The sequence below is a fragment of the Sceloporus occidentalis genome, unplaced genomic scaffold (genome assembly GCF_023333645.1).
Source record: "Sceloporus occidentalis isolate IW3139 unplaced genomic scaffold, rSceOcc1.0.p SCAF_222, whole genome shotgun sequence".
Classification (NCBI taxonomy): domain Eukaryota; kingdom Metazoa; phylum Chordata; class Lepidosauria; order Squamata; family Phrynosomatidae; genus Sceloporus; species Sceloporus occidentalis.
The window spans coordinates 375,705-396,145 of NW_028317202.1; the positions used below are offsets into that span (position 1 = coordinate 375,705).

The 20,441-nt window shown below is 38.5% G+C and overlaps 1 protein-coding gene across 1 annotated transcript in view; it reads left to right on the forward strand.

The window, feature by feature from the left end:
* LOC149276976 (cadherin EGF LAG seven-pass G-type receptor 2-like) overlaps positions 1 to 20,441 on the forward strand; it is a 51,317-nt gene that overhangs the window by 17,722 nt on the left and 13,154 nt on the right. Inside the window, exons 5-15 of the mRNA XM_089503193.1 lie at positions 12,860 to 12,975; positions 14,203 to 14,291; positions 14,435 to 14,592; positions 15,219 to 15,382; positions 15,506 to 15,631; positions 16,592 to 16,758; positions 17,609 to 17,791; positions 18,283 to 18,396; positions 18,543 to 18,711; positions 18,793 to 18,934; positions 19,423 to 19,543. Coding sequence (XP_089359319.1) covers positions 12,860 to 12,975; positions 14,203 to 14,291; positions 14,435 to 14,592; positions 15,219 to 15,382; positions 15,506 to 15,631; positions 16,592 to 16,758; positions 17,609 to 17,791; positions 18,283 to 18,396; positions 18,543 to 18,711; positions 18,793 to 18,934; positions 19,423 to 19,543 — 1,549 coding nt within the window. The remainder of the gene's footprint in view (positions 1 to 12,859; positions 12,976 to 14,202; positions 14,292 to 14,434; positions 14,593 to 15,218; positions 15,383 to 15,505; positions 15,632 to 16,591; positions 16,759 to 17,608; positions 17,792 to 18,282; positions 18,397 to 18,542; positions 18,712 to 18,792; positions 18,935 to 19,422; positions 19,544 to 20,441) is intronic.

The window sequence follows — 20,441 nt, forward strand, 5'->3', positions numbered from 1 at the left end:
TTGTTCTGTGTACTTATAAGCATCGACAGAAATATTATTCTTCCTGATAGACATCTGTATCGTATGGTTAGGCTTATGGTCAAGCAGATATTGGAGATCAGGATTAATGGGAATATCAAGATTTTGAAACGCATCAACCATTTAAACTTCCCCTTCCCAAACATCGGTACCAGCAGGATACAAAGTAACAGTGCCTACAGTAATACGCGAGTCTTGGGGTACCTTGATGAGTGACACTGGAGATGGCAAGGCTATCACCTTATTAGTCACCTGATCTCTCCGAAATATACTCATGTTTTTGTACAGAGTACTGACCAACCATCTATCTTTTACCAAGATAGCATGTACTGGGGCATTATCACCAGTTTTTGTCATAGTTACTTGACACTTTTCAGAACCGTGCTTAATATATTCAATTCCACATAAGGCATTGGTAGAATCGTATATAAAAGAATTCCCGTCACACTGAAAATTATTGTCCTTAAATTTGACACATTCTGTCAAAATAGGTATTGAATACCAATCTGGTACCCATGGTTGAAAAGCCAACACAGCAGGGGTTTGGATCTTGACATGTATCTCATCCTTCCATGTTCCAACATTATGTATGGTTTTCAACTGAAAAATGTTTCGTGGGGTAACATACGGGATTGATAATAAGAAACATATTTCCATTCTCTCTGGATCAATGTAAAGAGGAAGAGCACTTCCCATTTCATAGACCAGATTTAGTTGCATGGGTTCCACGGTATTGCCATCGACTTTTGTAATCATTTTACGAACGATATCATCTGCAACAAAATATAAAGGGATGTGTCCTCTGGTTAAATCAGTCATTCCAGATTGCACTTCGTCCAAAAATGAAGTCGTGTGGAATATTATCGGGTCGTGCACAAACAAAAGTTCACGTTTGAATTGTTCATGACTTTGGTGCAGATTAATGGAGTGAGAGATTAATTTGGAATGCATATTCGTGGTTACAATGGTATCATTTACCATAACCATTAAGTCGACTAGATACTCTCTTTGTCGTTCCATTTCCCGATGAATAGCATTGATTTCTCCTTTTAAGCCTCGAATTTCGTTCTCCAAAGTTTGAACAGAAACAGAGTTTGCGGCAGACATACCGGTTGCAACGACTGCACCTATGGCTGTACATACCAAGGCAACAATTAAAGCAACAAGGAATCTTTTAGCTCGATGATTCATTGTAATGGAGCTTGATACAAACGGCTTCCTGGCTTGTTCCAAAATTTCTTGAACGCGTCTTTGTGCTCTTTCAAGATGCATCTGGTACCAGGCCTTTAATTCAGGGAGCTGCATTGACGAAACATTGTACTGTTTTTCGATGGAGATCTTCGGGTCTAAGCTGACAAACACACGTTGTGTTAGGATCCTCTTTTCTGTAAGGATGAATCCAGGAGCTTCTTGGATCATGATGCCAGAGGATGGTCCAGGCTCTGCGATTGGTTCCATCCGTATCTCGTGACACAGGAGTAATACGATCCAGACGATCGCCACATCCTTCTTGGACATCTTTCAGAACTTGAATCCTTGCCTTAATATTCAAAAAGAAGAATAGTATGAGTATACATACTTGTAATATCACTTGACATTAAAACATAGCTATCCAATCTATCTATCAACCTTAAAATTGTTGCTGGATGGTATGGAAATCAATGATATGGATATACATTATCACATAACATAATCACATGTCAAGTTGTATACGATACCACATTGTTGACTTGGATCTTCTGATTTCACACCGATGTTCAGTCTTCTATCTCAGAATCATTATCTATAATTCTTAACTGAGATCTGGGATGACAAGAACGCAATTGGTTAATATGAACCCATTTTTCAACAAAATCACCATCTTTAGGAATCTTGATCTTATAGGCTACTGGTGAAATCTTGTCAATTATGACATATGGACCCTTCCAAGAAGGTAGAAACTTCTTTTCCTTCACTTGGTTTCGTGCAAAGTTATACAGATAAACTTGGTCGGAGATTTCATATTCTTTCTTGGTAGTCTTCAGATCATAGTAGGTTTTAGCACTGATTGCTGCTTTTCCTAGATTCTTTTGTGCGAAAGCAAATGCATGTTGAAGATGTTTACGTAGATTTTCAACATACTGATGGGTTGTTGCAGCGTTGATCAAATTATGATCAGATGTGCGATATAGCAAATGTTGTGGTAAAATCATCTTCCTGCCTGTCATCAATTCAAAAGGTGACATCTTAGTGGCGGTACTAGGTGTAGCTCTAATAGCCATCAGAACTAAGGGCAATTTAACATCCCAGTCCTTACCAGATTCTTTCACATACTTTTTGAGTATATATACTATGGACTGGTTATAACGCTCTACCCCTCCGCTAGAGGCTGCACGGTAGGCGATATGTAACTTGCGTTTCACACCTAGGATTTTCCACATTTTTGTCATCAATTCGCTTGTGAAATGACTTCCACGATCTGATTCGATTCTCTGAGGAAGGCCAAATCTGGAAAATACATGATTAATTAGTAATGCTGCACATACAGAACTAGTGTTCTCTCTGCATGGGATACATTCTACCCATTTGGTGAACATACATGTAACAGTTAACATATACTTGTTACCTCTTGAGGATCTAGTTACAGGTCCTATGAAATCGATTTGTATGTCAGACCAAGGTAGAGACATTCCTCGTTTCTGAAGTGGTGCACGATGAGTTGGAGCATGAGGTTGGAATTGCGGACAAATCAAACATCCTCGACAATAAGTTTGCACATCTCTTAGCATATGTGGCCAATAGGCATAATCACGCAGTATTTCGTAGGTGATCTTATCCCCACGATGACCAGAAGTAGGTGCATCATGTGCGTGTTGCAACATTAAACCTCTAAAGGCGGTAGGAACTACCCATTGTTGTATGCCATGTTTGGATGTTCTGATCAGCAATCCATCCATCAAGTTGAATTGGACTTTATATCTCATCAAGATTCGCAAGTCCTCATTATTCTTACAATCATCATCAGTGATAGGATTGGCAATGGGATCTTTTATATACTCATAAAATCGACCAATAACGGGATCGTTCTTTTGACTAGTGATCAGATCCTCATTGGGAAATTCTTGACTCCATTGTGCAACATTAAGGTCCACTTCATTTCTAGCTTGCTGTCTAGTTATGGCTTCAATCTGAATTGATCCAATAAGATCATCAATGTTAAAAAGTTCTCCATTGATGGCTGCCTGTTTTGCTAATGAATCAGCCAAATCATTACCTTCTTTATCAATACTTTGTATCTTAGAATGGCCTTTGGTTTTCTTCCAGTAAATGGTCAAATCATGTTTGATTACCAAATCATCAATCCTACAAAACAACTTACCATGCTTCACAGGTTTGTTGTTACTTCTCAGCATTTGGTTACGTTTCCAGCTAGGTAGATATTCGACAAAGCTATTGCGCACGTAGTTAGAATCAGTTATGATAACAAATTCTTTAACACCATACTCAATTGCCATTTGAATGGCCTTATATACGGCACAAAGTTCAGCTATCTGACTGCTTTTAGGACCAATGCTGTGTCCTACAGATATATTTGGATAATCACCTGTCCAGGTGATTCCAATACCTGCAACCAATTTCTGTTCATTATCAACAGTGATATGATATGAACAACCATCTATGTATACACATGATAGTGGTCGACAATATTCCTCGTCATAAACTTTATACGGAGAAAGTAATTGTTCCTCTAGGAAATCATTTCCGGTAGAGTTATCATCCAGAGGTAGAGCAGCACAATCATGTAGATCTGCTAGTCCTTGGGCAACTACATTCTTCTTGTTTTGATTATAACGGACTTCTAACGGCCATCCCTGTAAGAATAAAGTCCATGCAGTAATTCTACTGTTAGAAAGATTACCGTCTCGTATCCTGTCGCTCTGCAAATATTGTAGAGGTTGGTGAGCAGTTTCTACAATAATCTTCTCGCCGTGGATATAGCTCCGAAAATTCTGTAATGCCCATACCGTAGACAATAAAGCTTTCTCACAGTTGTTGAATTTCACTTCAACAGGTGACAATGTTTTGCTTGCATATGCGATGACCTTGTTCAGATTGTCCTGTTTTTGATACAAAACCGCACTTATGCTTAAATTAGTAAATCCTGTTTCCAGATAGAAAGGCTTACCTCCCTCCGGATATGCCAAACAGGGTGCCTGAGTGAGTTTTCTCCTCAGCTCGTCTATGGCTTTGTCCTGGGCTTCCCCCCAGTTCCAATTCACGTCTTTCTTAAGCAGCTGTAAAAGAGGTTTTGTTAGTTCTGCATAGTTATCAATAAACTTACGGGAATAATTAATCATTCCTAGAAATGATCTTAATTCTTTGACATTAGTAGGAGTTTTGGCATTCAGAACGGCTTCAACTTTCTTCTTCTGTGGACTTAACCCTTCAGAAGTTACCTCGTGTCCAAGGAAGTTGACTTTGGTGCGACACCATTGGGCTTTCTGTAATGAAAGTTTAACTCCTGCTTCTCTTAATTGATTAAGAACATGTCGGATCTCCAAAATATGTTTGTCAAAAGAAGTACTTTTGAGTAAAATATCATCCACATAGGCCAAGGTTCCCCTTTCAAATGCATCAGGCATAACTTTATGCATGAATACAGCAAATTCATGACCAGAATTTATGTAACCAAAAGGCATCCGGGTCCAAGTATACTGCTGTTTTCCAAATGTAAAGGCCAACTTGTATTGGTCTTCCTGGTGTACCGGAATAGTCCAGTATCCCTGGGCACAATCTAGGGCAGTAAATATTTTAGATCCTTGCATTTGTACCAAGTATTGGTCTATGTAGGGTACAGGCCATCCAGACATATACACACGTTTATTTAGCTGTCTTAAATCAGCACACAAACGCCATTGACCATTAGGCTTCAGAATTCCTAGGATGGGGTTATTATACGAACTGTGCACCGAACGGATAATGCCCCGGTCCTTTAAATTCCGAATGATATCCTGTAGCGCATCATAGGACGCTAAAGGTAGTCTATATTGCTTGATACATACGGGTGGTAGATCGGGATCAGTCTGGATCCTAGCGACATGAAGGTTAGTAAAACCACAATCATAAGAATCTTTGGCAAAGATCTCTTGGAACTCCATTAGGATTTCCCTTAGCTGTTGACGTTCATTATCGTTAGAGCAAGCGTCAGCCATGGATATCTGTTCCTCCACCCTTTCCTGAAATCCAGGAAAAACTTTAGGTTGACCTATTTCAAAGGATTCCTCAAGTTTAGAGGTTAGGTCCTCTCCAGGTGGATTAATTTTCTTTTGGTCATGATATTCTTGTTCATCAATTAGGTGGTCAAAGATGATGGAGGATTCTTCAATCCTGCACGAACCTTCACCTATATTGAAAGGATAAACAGATTGGATAGTGAATAAACCTTCTGGAATAGAATTAAACGTTTGTTCCACTATTTGTTCTTCTGTCAGGTATTCTTCAGGAATGAGACCTATAACATGATTTTGGAATCCAAAAGTATAATATTCTGAATCCAATGCCAAACCTACAACAGTACCTTTGGATAAGGTAATATTATGAGGTGCAATGTTGTTTATAACAACATAAATAGGGTTTCCATGGATATTTACCATTGGTGTAGGTGTTACCATGACACCTAGCGGCTGCATCCGGTTGGATAAACAGATAAATGCATTAGGATTTCTCAATCTCTGGCCTTTCTTAACCTGTATGGGTAGAAGAAAGTTACTGCTCCCTTGTGGAATGGTTACATCTTCAGGTACTTGAACACTGACTGCATATGGCAATAACTGTGCCGATTTCAGTGCTTCATCTTCATCCTGAAATTCACAAGGATCGCCTTTTAACCTGGTCCACAGATTAGAATTAATCAGATCCAGATGGATAGCAAAGCGATGTATGACATCATTTCCCACATAAATCTGGTAACGAGGTTCGTCCAACACCAGAAACAAATGTTTGGCTGTCTTATTTCCGATAGAAATGGATAACAAACATTTTGCAATAATATTATGGCTATCCGATTCGCCGTCCAGATTATGGATCCACCTGTCATGGGGAGAAAGATACCGGATCATTTTAGGATTAGCGATCTGTTTTAACAGACTTTTGCTGATATAGCTGTTTTCGATCTCTAAGTTTAGCTTGGCATTCTTACTTTTCCCTAGATCATTCACTTGGACAGAAAAAAATAAATTGTTATTAACCCTTTCAATTTTGTCAAGGAATTGAACATGACCTGCTGATTCCACAGATTCCACATAATTCCTGTGAAGAGAAATGGTTAAAACATCGCCTTCCAGAGAGACATTTCGGATCCTCTCTGGCTGAACTTTTATGGAATGATCATCTGCAGGGGAAATAAAATCATTAACCTGCAAAACAGTAACATCAGATGACTGACTATTCCTAAAATAAATTTCAATTGAGTCCGGCCTTTCCTCAATTACATGGCAATTACGCCTGGATTGCTGATGAGACTTATCATATGGAATGGGTACTTTGGTTTGTGACCATACAATCCCATTCACACAATCTATGATTACATTAAGTCTTCTGAGTATATCTATACCCAAAATCAATCGGTCATAGGGGAGATTTACCACTATTACCGGGTGTCTCAAGGTCTTATTACCTATGGTAAACTTTAACCAGGTTGAACCTATGACATGAAGGGAATTACCTCCAACACTCAGTAGAGTATTTGGAAAATCTCTTAGCTTCGGCTTTTCTGCTGCTAAGCCCATTACCTTCTGAAAGTACACATTTGACAATATAGTTGCCTGTGACCCAGTGTCAATTAACCCCATGAAGGGTTGTGGCAATGAATCCTGTACATTTACAGAAACATAATATCTTCCTTCATATTCTTCTAGTTCACATAAGAATTTAGAATGTGTCAGCATATCACTTGTCTTCCATACGTTACCTGTCACGGCAGTAGTTCCAACCTGTACTGATGTGTGCACACTCTTACCCACTAGTTCTTCCTTCTCAGGAATGTCTTGAGCATTCAAGCTCTTATTAGTGGTCGGCATCTCATCGGTTAACTCCTTCAGAGCCGGTTCCAGGGAACTAGGTGCTTTTAAAGACAAGTTAGCTTGCGGACTCATTTGGTCTGGCTGCAATATAGAAGACAAAGTTACAGACACGTCCCCCCTAGCCAAAAGTGGAGGGATCACATAGGTTTTACCATCATTATTAACACAATCATCTGATAGATGATGAGGATCTGGAAGTAAAACAGGGTTAGGAATTATATCATCTGACAACCATCCCTGCATTGCCACATCGGCTTTAACTTCGTTATGATCTATTGCGGGGGAGCTGGCATTGTAGCAGGACCTACCCCTAAAAAAGGATTGGTGGTCGCTGTAGCCATAGTTTGACTTAATTTAGTCATCTGCTCCGTTAACAATTTCATTTGGTCACTCATTTGATTGACATGATAACGAAAATTGTTTTTCCCATTCCTGTACTGCCTATTAGGTTTGGAGTTATTTGGCTGAGGCTGTTGGGAGTTATCAGACTCAGACTGACTGGATCTGTCCCTATTAGTCCTGTAAAATTTCCTCCTTGCCTGAGGGTTTTTCTTCCACTGGGAATTACCCTTCCTCCACTGTGGATTCTTTTTGGCCGTAGGACTTTTTCCTTTGTTATCCTGGGATTCCACATTAAGAGTTTTAGGCCTGACAACAGGTGAGGCTATTGCCGATTCCTGTTTCTGAGGTTTTGGGGATTTAACCACCTCAGCATAGCTTCTCTTTTTCTGTGATTCTAATCCCAGATGGGCTTGGGTCTCTGCCACCTCTTGTCCATGAAATTTCTGACTCTTTTTATCAGACAAATCATCATTGGCATGCAATACTGTATACAGTGTCATGCATTCATTAACAAGCCAGTCTAACGAGCAATCGCTATCATAATCTCTAGCAAGATTTGTCCGAATTGGGGAAGGCATTGCATAGAAGAAAAGATCACGAAATTCTCGAGAATCATATCTGGGTTTACGTTCTGTAAGAGAATAAGCGTTCTTTAGAACAGTTAAAAACTCTCTAGGACTTTGGTGAGGCCTACATTTGAGATTATACACAGCCTTCTTAGCGGCTGAGACAGTTTTATACTGTCCAAACTCAATCTTAATCTCATATTTCATTTTAGACCAAGAAAGGGTTCGCATACTTTGTAAACCTTCAAAGTAATGTCTGTGATGACTTGAGAAAGTCCACGACACATAGTGCTTCTTATTGGAATCATCATCCATTCCCAAAAACTGCATTGCCCTTTCAAATGATTCTAAATGGTCAGCAATATTAGCTGTGCCTTTTTTAGAAAATTCAGCAACAGTCTCCTTAAGGAATTTAATTACCTTAGGGGCATCATAGACAGGTACGGGTAATTTCTTAGTACCCTTTACTGCTCCTTTAAAGTTACGGGAGCGCCCGTCTGATCTGTGTGTTCTGGCTGTATTGGCACCTTGTAACATCACAGAGGGTTCACCTGAAACATGACCTTCTGAATAAACGGAAGATTCACTATCACTTTTATCACTCTCCTGATTTTCATCAGAATCAGAGGAATCGCGTGTATCAGACAATATAACCTTCTGATTCCGCTGTGATTGGACAGAAGCCACCTGATTAACCTGTTCTTGTAGAGTTTGTAATTGCTTACTTATACTCCGAACAGTAGACTCTGTTACGGTGGTGTGGGTTTTAACCCCTTCATCACCTTCACCATACAAAGATAGCTTAGGCATTTGCACACTATCCTGGTTAGACAATTTGGCTTGGAGTTCTCGTATCTCCCCACGACAATTAACAAGATCATACTGACAATCAGTTACCCTGCTCTTAGCATCAAAGTACTGGCCATGAAGTGCCAAATGCTTATCAGTTAAATCATCAAACTTTAGTCTCAACTGTTTGTACTCTGCCTGAGTATCATTTGACTGATCCAGGGCTGCTTTAGAAGCATTCACCTCTTTCTGGAGACTAGACACTTCTTTCTGGAGACTAGACACTTCTTTTTCTCTAGTTTCACGATCTCGCAACAACCGAGAAGCCAATACAAAGAAGTAGGGCCAGGATGAAAAGATTAACCCTTCTCGCTCCTTCAAATCTGATGTTTGAACAATAGCATTCAAATGTCCAACCAAAGGTGATCCTTCAGACCATTCATTTGTTAGGGTCATTTGTACTTCATCCTTAAGGGATTGGAGCCACTCTCCATAATTCTCTTTGGCTTTCATATTTTTATGATAACCTCTCATAATATCCTGTTTAATGTTATTAACATGTACCAGCATTTGTGCTTTAGACATCAAAACATCTTCATCAGAAGCAGCACTCGACTTGCTGGACACAGACATGTTTTATGCACTGATCAGTATGCAATACACCGTACCAGAAATATACTATGTGAAACAACCGAAAATAACAACAACTACCGTATATCAATAATTTGAATTATTATTTTACGTGAAATATCTCAGCGGTGCCTCCAATTATGTTAGGGATATTAATGAGACAAAATAGGCAAAACCAATATTTTATCACATACGCAAAATAACGACGCTACCAAATATTGTAGTACCACATCCACAATATTAATTTAAGGAGATACCCTATATTTTATCTCCGATCCTAAATTCTTTCAGATCGCCGAAAATTATAATTCAAATTAGATAGATATCACGAAGATAATCAATCAAAAATATTATTTATTGTGAATACAATTTATCAAATCTATATATGGGTCACACAGTGCATGATATAAAACACAAAATTCTTAAAACATGTCAAAATGAATCAATTCAAATACAGTATATTATCGATAGTTATCAATATAAGTTACTACTTTATAAGTAACACACAATTAATTTCCATCCCACTCAGCAACCAAAAATTGATAATAATCAGGGCAGTAATAAAGATATCACTATCTCTCTAATATTAGTTCAACTAATATAACAAATTAAAAATAATATAATTGTGTCTAAGAGTATTAGTGAAGTTCCTAATAGATGCAAATAATGTCAAACTTCATCTATAGGTAAAAATACCTTTTCATTATTGTTATTATCACGGGTTATAAGCTGCAGTCTCACAAGCCGTCATATACAATAATGCAATATAGTACTTCCCAGAAACAGGGAATTCTATACGAAGAAGACAAAATTCATCTCTATTCAGAATAATAAAACAATTATAATTACCACCACTTGTTGCTGTTATCCCACCGGTCCTTGTAGAAATTAATCCAGGTTCAGTGGCAAGAAATTAAGTGGAAAAAATATAACTGTCTACCAGTTATATAGGTTATAACTCAAAGTAACTCCAAGAGTGAAATATGGTGCCAGAATCTTAAGATTCCAAGTCTCTGGGGAAAATTTGGTGAATAAATCCGTCAGGGTCTGTCCGTTCCAGGGTGCGATCTCTTTTTTTTCTTTTTTAAAGGTCCCCCCTTTTTTTATTAAAGACATAAGCTTTTAAAGACAGGGCTTATTATCATAGCCTCCACCTTTTGATTGGAATTCTCCAATCATAACGGTGGGTTTTACCCATTATAATTAGAATTTCTACTCATATTTACACCGTTGTAATTTCTTACTTTACCTGTGAGAGACGCTCTGGTCTAAGAATTAACTTAAAACCATTACATATATGTTTGGAATTTATCCTTGGTCACCCTTATCGCTAGGTGTTACCGCCTAGATAGTAACTCAGGACTTGGTAGACTTACCATGTATCCCCCATACGAATTTACGTTCCCAAGGATATGCAGCGTCTACTCCTTAACTTTCTCATGGAAGATAACATTAATTGTATCATACTTACTGAAACATCTATATACATGAATACTTCTTTGTTCTCAATTATAGAGAGAACAAGGACAAAAAGAAATAATCACTATATGATTAAGTAAAATAAAATGGCTCTGACTCCATTTTGTTTTCATGTAAAATACAGAATATGTGGAATACATGTTTTCTATCATAAAATATCTGACAGTATCACCAAGAGATCAGACAACCTGCAGTCTCCCCTGGTAGCATTGCAAGGCTCCATGCTGATAGATGAAGTGTAATGGTTCTCAGTGCAAGTACCGCTTACACTTAAGTAACACCGAATGCTTAAAAGGAGGTTTGGGTATCCTCTACCGCTGTTGTCTTTACTGACACCACTGGAAGCACTCAACTACATGAGTCCCTAGAGGGTCTCCGCTGGTCTCTCTGATGACCCCCTCCTTTTCTCCCATGGCTCGTGATCAGCCGTCTATAGAGTCTATAGAGCCCTCCTTGCTGATCACTGGGATCAAACGTAGTGGTGATCAAACTAGGATGGTAAAATGCATTAATAAATAAACAAATCCCAGAGATTCAACCATAACACCAGAAGAAGTACCAACAGGTTACAATAGTCATTTCTAAAGTTTATAACCATCCCAAAGGGATTTGCTGTCAGAAAAGTGTTTAAACCGTGAAAAATATTTGTTTTTAATGTAAATTAAAAAAAACAAACCTTGCTGCTGTACTCAGGGGGTGTTGCTAAACATTTTTTCTCCAGCAGCGGCACTTAACCTGTGAATGAAATCCTCTGCACTTAAAGACATCTATATATTTTTATATTTTTTTATATTTTTATTCATACTTAATGATCTTTCTATACATATCAGAAATCATGCATAGTATGGTTCAAATAGGAAAAACTCCATTCTTTTATGTTGGGGGAATACCCCTGTCACAAACGGGTTGAAATTTATTTATTTAGTACAAGCAATGTCTTATGATGGACTGGAAACAGAGACAAAGAGACAAATAAGATTGAAGTTATAATAACAGGGAACCTGTTTGATAAATGCAGGGCACTAATAAGCTGATTCTTAGATGACTGCCATAATGTGTGTTTCTTTCTCCATGTGTCTCCCTTATTTTTTAACTTGTGTTCCACTTTCTCTCACTGTTGTATCCCCCCCCACCAGACTTTGTTTCCCCCTTTCTCTTTTTTTGCTGCCCCCATCCCCTTTTTGTTTAGCCTCATTAGTCATAGTGGGAGAGGGTGGAGTGGAATCACAGATGGCCCCAGGCCAGGGCAGTGACAGGTGCTAATTAGTCCGTGAGGTTGACAAAGGGTGAGGAGGTCAGAGGTCAGCATCCTTCAGGGTTTATATAGAATTCTTTCAGCTCTCATAAGATGAAAGTAAGAGGATGAACTAAATCACAACAATATCAATAACAATAGTTTGCATATTACGAGCATCCACCTATTGTGTATTTTTCTTTGTGCAGGTTGACACAGAACCACTCATACCTAAGCAATCTGCTATATACATATACATACATATATATATATATATATATATATATATATATATATATATATATATATATAATGGGGTTTGGGTTTCACAAATATATGGCAAGAATGCTGTAATATTCAGACAATGCTGCCTCTGGAATCCATTTGCTGCTAGCCTTCGTATTGTTTTTTTTTTTTTGTACTCAATTTTTGGTACGCAATTAAACAGGTAAAACATCAATTCCTATTAAATTCATTTATAAAGTGCCAACAGATTCGGCAGCACTGTTACAGGCAGAAGAACAATTTAGAAACAAACACATACAATAACACATACAGAAACAAACTGGTGCAAAGGAGAAGAGGGCCCTGCTCTTGCGAGCTTAACCAGATGTGACCCAACCCCTAACAGCATCACATTGTGAGAAACACGGCTATGTGGCATGCCATAACATTTACAAGACAAACTATTTCTTTGCAAAGTAACACTGTTGAATATTAATTTCCTTCTGTCAATTTAGCTTTGCCACTCGGGAACAGAACGGCCTCCTGCTGTACAATGGAAGGTTTAATGGGAAGCATGACTTCATTGTCCTAGAAGTGACAGATGAACAGGTCCAGCTGACTTTCTCTGCAGGTACCGTACCTCTCCCTCATCTAAATTATGAACTATTCAATGAATGAAAGTCGATCATTCAATCATCAAAAACAATAGCATATGCTGGTTTTATGTCTAAACATATGCATTAATTGTCTCCAAGAAAGACACTGCTTGTCTTAATTTTCCTAAAAATTATGTTGCACCTCCCGCATAAATAAATTGTCTTACACGGTTTTATTTATTTATATATATATATATATATATATATATATATATATCCACTTAAACTCAGATCTAATAGGAGTAATTATTTGGACTTGGTAAATAATAAAGTTCACAGTCCCTGTCATCGCCACCACTCCTCCTATGTGGTCAGACAATTATTACCACTGATTCGCTGTTTGAGGCAGGAATGGGCTTTTGTCATATGCATTAAATAACATATCCGTTTTAGTTGACAAGTAAAATTTAGTTACAAATTTGATATATTGACTTCTAAAGAAGATACAATAAAGAAGTTTGTGACACATTTTAGAGGAGCAGCGGTTATAAAGGAAAGTATTGTGTCACAACAGCTTTCAAGACTTCAGAGGTTTCTTTTTTTTTCTGTTGGGTATCTAAAAGTTATTTTGACTTTTTTTTCTAGGTATAAACTAATTTATAATTTACCAGAAAATACGCAGTCCCAACTTCTCCTATAATTAAGTTCATTAACTCTAGTGTAAAGAGTAAGATCTTTTACGCCCGATTCCTTCTTTTTTTCTTATAATGCTCCCTAACAAATTGGAAGCAAAAGGTGCTGGAAACCACCGAAAACAAATAGACAATAATGTTCACCTACAAGTGAATAATGCAACAGAGTCCTGCACTGCCGAGGAAGATGTGTCTGTCTCCACTGCTGGAAAGCTCCATAATATGTAGGACTGGAGCAGAAGGACATTTTATGACTTCCGGTTAATTAGAAAATTGCTTCTCGGGTAATCTGCTGAAACACATTATTGTGTGCAGCTTCCCACACCATACTGCATTCCTAATTAAAGTGGGACCCACAGAATGTAATCACAGCTAAGAGCCATTTGATCCTTTAAGTCTACATACAACTTAATTTAATGATTTTGTAATGTAATTCATCTCAGAGTTATGTACATATATATAATGGTTGTGTAATATAACCTGTAATATGATGCCCCTTACTTTTATGCTTAAATGCCTGTTCTCAAAACATCAATTTATTAATAAATGTAATACATTCCTTTCTTTTAGGTGAATATACCACCACAGTGTCACCATATGTTCCTGGTGGAGTGAGTGATGGACAATGGCACACTGTCCACCTGCACTACTATAATAAGGTAAGATTGTAAAGTTTAAAAAAAGTTAAGGTGAAGTTTGTAGCAACAGTGTGTGTGCTTGAGGAGCATTCAGTGATCTGCGTGCATGTACTCAATTAGCATGTGCATATTTGTGGGTTTTGATTGCATGTTGTTTCTTTCAGCCAATTGTGGGTAAATTTGGGGAGCTGCAAGGGCCCTCAGAACAAAAAGTGGCCGTGGTAGCAGTTGATGATTGTGATACAACAGTGTCACTACGATTTGGAGCCATCGTGGGAAACTACTCCTGCACAGCACAGGGAATGCAGTCTGGGACCAAGAAGTGAGTGTGCCAAAGAGTTAAAAAATAAAAAATAGAATAGTGGCAAGGCTGGAAGCGGGAGAAGATACAGTTTTTGGAATAGTGACATCAGTGGAATGAAGACATTACCAATGAAAGACACATGATGGGGAGGTGACAAGCAGGAGGAGAAATGTTCTCAGAAAAAGACAACATGCAAAACAGTGATGTATTTGGTAAGGTAAATACATCACTGCTTTGCTTTGTCGTGGTTGGTGTCCCAAGTACAATAAATGACATCATATCCCACCATACCGTGTCTTTAATGAAGTCTGTGTAAATAGGCCAGTCGGGGAAGATTAAAGATCTCCCTTGTAATCTGCCCATTGTACAGCAGGCCTTTTGCCCCCCCCCTCCTGGACCTGTCACCTTAAGTCAGGATACGTCCCTGATGCAAAGGCTAATAATAAAACAGGGTGGCAAAAAAAGTAAATTACTATGTTTGCAGCAGATTGAGAGATGGAGTAAAGACTAGGTACAATCCTATACCTTTATCCACATGTCACATAGAATGTAAAGGGGGAAAAAGCCAAAAAAGAAGACCTAGCTAAAAACTATGACTTTCTTGCTTTTTTTTAAAGTATCTTTTCAACATTTTGCTGTCTCAGGTCCTTGGATCTTACTGGTCCTCTGTTGTTGGGAGGCATTCCTAATCTCCCTGAAGGATTTCCGGTGACACACAGATACTTTGTGGGCTGTATGAAAGACCTGGTGATTGATAACAAGGCCATGGACCTTGAGGAATATATAGCAAACAATGGCACTATACCAGGTATATTATAAACACAGTGCAAATGCACAGTAGAGAAAACACAAGGAAAATGTCATGAAAACATTGGGAAACAGAAGTTTTTATTTTGCGTTTACCAGTTTAACATTTACATCACACCGACAGGTTGCCCTGCCAAGAAGAACCAGTGTGAAGGAGGGAAGTGCCAACATGGCGGAACATGTGTAAACCGCTGGGATGGCTATTCATGTGAGTGTGCTTTGGGCTATGGAGGCAAGGACTGTGAGCAAGGTAAGGCCATATTGTGAAGAGCCTGAAGTTTTGATTTAGTCAGGACTCCCAATTATCCTTTAAATTGCATCTTAAGCATTCCACCCACATCAAGCAACAAACATTACTTTTGTAATCGCAGCCCACACATTTTGTTACTGCACCCTTATCATGCACCTTTTGATATTTATGCGACAACCCACACACATATGTTTAATGTACCTGCAAATTGCGTTTTACACTCTGAAGGAGCACACTTGGCTCTGACACTATATGTATTATGGAATACATCCCATATATAATTGAGAAAATGTATTTATAGCAACATACGTTTTTGTTTATTGTTGGTTGGCTCACAGTCAATGTTCTAGTGCTACCAAGGATACAGGAGCCCCACATACAAACACTGTGGCTCTATTAATGTTTCTAAGAAAAGATTGCCTTACACTCTCTTACTGCAAGAGTGGTCTAGCAAAGTAAGGGAATTTAAATATGCATTGGATAGGCATTTGACCAAGTACTAAGGGTAAAAAAAAAAAAAGTTCACTTTGAAGTTCCTTGCCACTCCACCCCCCAGATATGCCATATACCTTCCTATATGCCACTCTGCCCCCTAATACACCACTCTGCCCCCCACATACTCCCTGGTGTCTAGTGGGTGCATCCGGTGAACCTCTGTTGCTGGCCGGCACTTTCGCTAGAGGTTCTATGACTGAGCACCGGAAGTTCATGTAACGCTGGTGCTCCATCATAGAAGCCCCAGCGGAAGTGAAGGGAAGTAGCTGAGGTTTTCTGCATGCATCCTCCGCAGCACTGAAGGGGACCTGGATCCTCCTCTCTGGCAGCCCGTGGGCGTCTGCGCAATGCGAACAGACAACCTCCGCTTCTGCCCTCCACTTCCGCCGGTGCTTCTAACCCCACTCCCCCCCACCCCCACCTGTTGCTATACACTATATCTTTTATGTATTTATTTTTTTACAGAGATGTGGTCTCCATTCCGTTTCCTGGGTGATGGTTTGGTATTTTGGGAAAGCCTCACATTGCCTATTTCTGTGCCATGGCATATAAGCCTCATGTTTCGTACTCGACAATCCAATGCCATTTTACTAACATCTGTAGACGAGCAAAGATATGTAGTGACGCTTCAGGTATGTCACACTATTCTTGTAACTGTATGCGCAGTAGTATATTTATGTCCTTAAGGAGATAAGTCTAATGTCCCTGACACCCCTACTATAGAAGAATGCATTTTAAAGTACTCTGTGAGTACTTTAATATGCATGCTTTCAAAACGAAAAAAAAATAAAAGGAACACTTATATTCTACAAAATCTTCTTTCCTTCTCCACTGATTAGCTGCTTGAGCTGTCAATCAGTAGCAGTACAGTACTTCTAATCAAATCAGCTGGAGTATCCTACTGATTGACAGTTTAAGCAGCCAGTCGCTGGCAGGCAAGTGCTCCCGTTGAAATCAATGGAAAGGATTTAGACAAATGCACTGGGGTCCAAACAGCCCAGTTCAGTGGAGCCATCACTTGCTCTGACAGGAGTACATCGCATGCAGGGAGCATTTGGCTAAAAGTATCTCCTGCGGGGCATTGATCTGAGGGTGGGGAAAATGCATTTGGGGGAAATTCTGCAATTTTAATGTGGATTTTTTAAATTTTTTTTGCAAATACATGTAAAGCATAAAACAAATAAACAATAATAGTGTAGTATATTTAACCCTTCAAATGAATGCAAATAAATGTTTCTTTATCCACAAAAATCCTGGATCACACAAGTTCATCACGATCAGTTCTTTAATTCCATGATTCTAGAATAGAAAATAATAAAAACATCCAATGACACAATATCACTGGACATATATTCGCATACTTACAACCAGCCGCCTCTGGCTTGCTGGAGAGTTCAAGTGGGGTCTAAGGAGAGAATGGAGAGAATATTTTTATGCTTTGATGTGCTTAATTTTACCACTTCTTTGTTCTTTGTTTCATAGATGAGTGAAGGTTCGCCTGTCCTTTCTATGCATGACTCTGCCAGGCTACTCTCCAGCTTACGTCTGGAACATCTGAAGCTGAATGATGGTGTTTGGCATCACATATCCGTAGAAGTTCAGAAGGACCCTGCTATCTCTGATAAGCATATCATTATCCTTAGCACAGACTATGGACAGGAACAGGTATGAGAAACAGTACACAATGTAGCACTGATCAATATTTTAAAATAGAAATTAGAATAGAAAATAAGTTGAATAGCTACCAAACATCAGTTTTGCTTGAACAGTCCCGACGGCAGTTAAACGTGAGTTTGCAGGGCAGTGACATTTTCAATATGAAGAGCCAACCCCGTTGAGTATGAAAAGCTTGTCTCGTATAGTTAGAGAGGAGATTTCTTCAAACTTGCCTCACTCCGTAAAGTATGATTTACCTAGGGCCGAGGAGTTGTTTTAATTGTAAAAAAATGGTTAAGAATGGCCCTTAACAACACAAATATTATTTATAGGAGGGTTATAGTCTTGTCCTGAAAAGAACACTTGTTTTAAGACTTCTGTCTGGGTGCAAGATTTTTCTAATATAGCACATATATTTGTTTTACAAGGTTCATTAATTTGAGTGTACAGAAGAACAGTCGTACAATAAATAACTAATATCTAATATCTCTTTTTCTAAGGTCAAAGGTTATTTTCCCAATGACCTAATAGGTGTCCTGTTGAGTAAACTAAGCGTTGGGGGTGAGGTTGGTGCTGAAGGCACAGTTTTTCAGGGATTCCGTGGCTGTATACAGGTGAGTATTGTAAAACAAAAAGTTTATAGATTTTTGTATGTTTTTACTTTGATTTTTTCCTGCTTTCTGAGGTTAAATATAGCCATGTGTTTTTGTCCTCTGTTAATTTTCTCTTTGTTTTTTGTTGTGGTTTTTTTCTTCTTTAGGGTGTGCAGGTGGGCGGTCCATCAGGCTCATCACTCTCCATAGCCTCTGCAGAGCGTATGAATGTAGACCCGGGCTGCAGCTTTCCGGATCCCTGTGACTCCAATCCATGTCCGGTGCACAGCTACTGCCGGGATGACTGGGACAGCTTCTCCTGTGCATGTCACCAAGGTAACGTTTCTATCCTTTTCTCTTTATTTGGGAAATGTGACATTAGTATTGATTTTCATGCATCTGCTCTATACTTTGTAGGGTTTTATGGTGACAACTGTACGGGTGTCTGTGAACTAAACCCGTGTCAGCATCAGTCTACGTGTGTTCGGGGTAGCAGTTTCCCTCGTGGATACCTTTGTGAGTGTTCTTCAGGCTACTATGGGCCATACTGTGAAAACAGGTAAATGAAAGTCATTTGCTGCTCCTCCAGTGCACACACCATTGTTCCATTATTTATATATATATAGCAACAAATTGGAATGTTTCTGTGATACATACTATGAACGTTATATGAAATAGAAAGACAATGAGGGCTTTGAGTGATTAACTCTTTTATCCCCTGTCCATGTAAATGTTGTCTTCCACATACATTGCCTCATAAAAGTAAGGGGGGGTGCATATTGAAATAACATTAAGTTGTCTGTTCATTCCTTGATTTTGTCACTGCATAAAGGCTTAATGAAAAGAATTAGTAATGTTTTTGGTAAAAAGGGTTGGCAAAGCCTAAATTACTTATCAGTCTAAAGGAGATATGATGCCGATGTAGTTCTAAGTTACCCTTTAATAGAAGGTCACAAGGAATAAAAACAAAGGCTATAAGAATGAGAACTGTATGTAGATGGAACCACTTTAAGCGTACTGTTTCACTTTAAATACTCCATCACGCAGGCTGGATCAGCCATGTGCCCGTGGATGGTGGGGTCACCCTGTCTGTGGACCATGCAATTGCGACGCTAGCAAGGGCTTTGATACGGACTGTAACAAAACTACAGGAGAGTGTCGTTGTAAGGTAAGAGAACAAGGAAAATGGCAAATGGGTATTTGGGACCACTTTACATTACATAGTTCAACCTTGCTGTTGATCTAAAACAAGAAGTAAAAAACAAACACTTGAAGTAATTGTGCCCCAAAAAGGGAAACATGCTTCTTGACTCCCAAATGGCAATCTGATGCCTCACTGGATCAACAAGCTATAACTAAACTTGTCCTTATGTTATAACAGTTATATCCCTTGTGAAAGTCCCTGGGTTGCCATCTTCTCAGTTTTTTGGAATGGCTTTGCTATCTACTAATGCTAAATTTGAAGAAAAAAAGTGATGTGCAACTTGTAATGTTTGCTTTACAACGGACAAAATAGATGAAAATGATTTTTTCAAATCAGGGCAATTTAATATAGTTCAGATATTTATTCTCATTGGCTCTAGCTGTATATAATTAATATACATGTAAAACTGTGATTTATTATTATTATTTTCATTTTTTTTGCATTTTTTTTTTAGATTTTATTTATATAAAACCATATCTTACATTTATGAATATGAATTTCAAAAGAAAGTTGTATTTGCCCTGAAAGAAATATATACTTTGTATGGGTACATTTATTCAGTAAGGGACATCACAGGTGTCCTGTAATGTAAAAGTCCTCTTTGAACGCGAAGGTCTGTTTTTAATCCAGGTGCTAAAAAAATATTGTCTAAGCCTGTCACTTTTTGTAATTTGTAAAATAACTTGAGGAACTTTATGAAATGCTTTAGCAAAATACAAATAAAACCACATTATTTTAAATCATTTCCCCACCACGGATGTCAGGCTCACAGGTCTGTAATTACCTGGCTGACATTTTGATGTGTATTTGGATATTGGTACCCTTCTGCTTTATGCACCAAACCATGCAAGAGAGAGTCCTT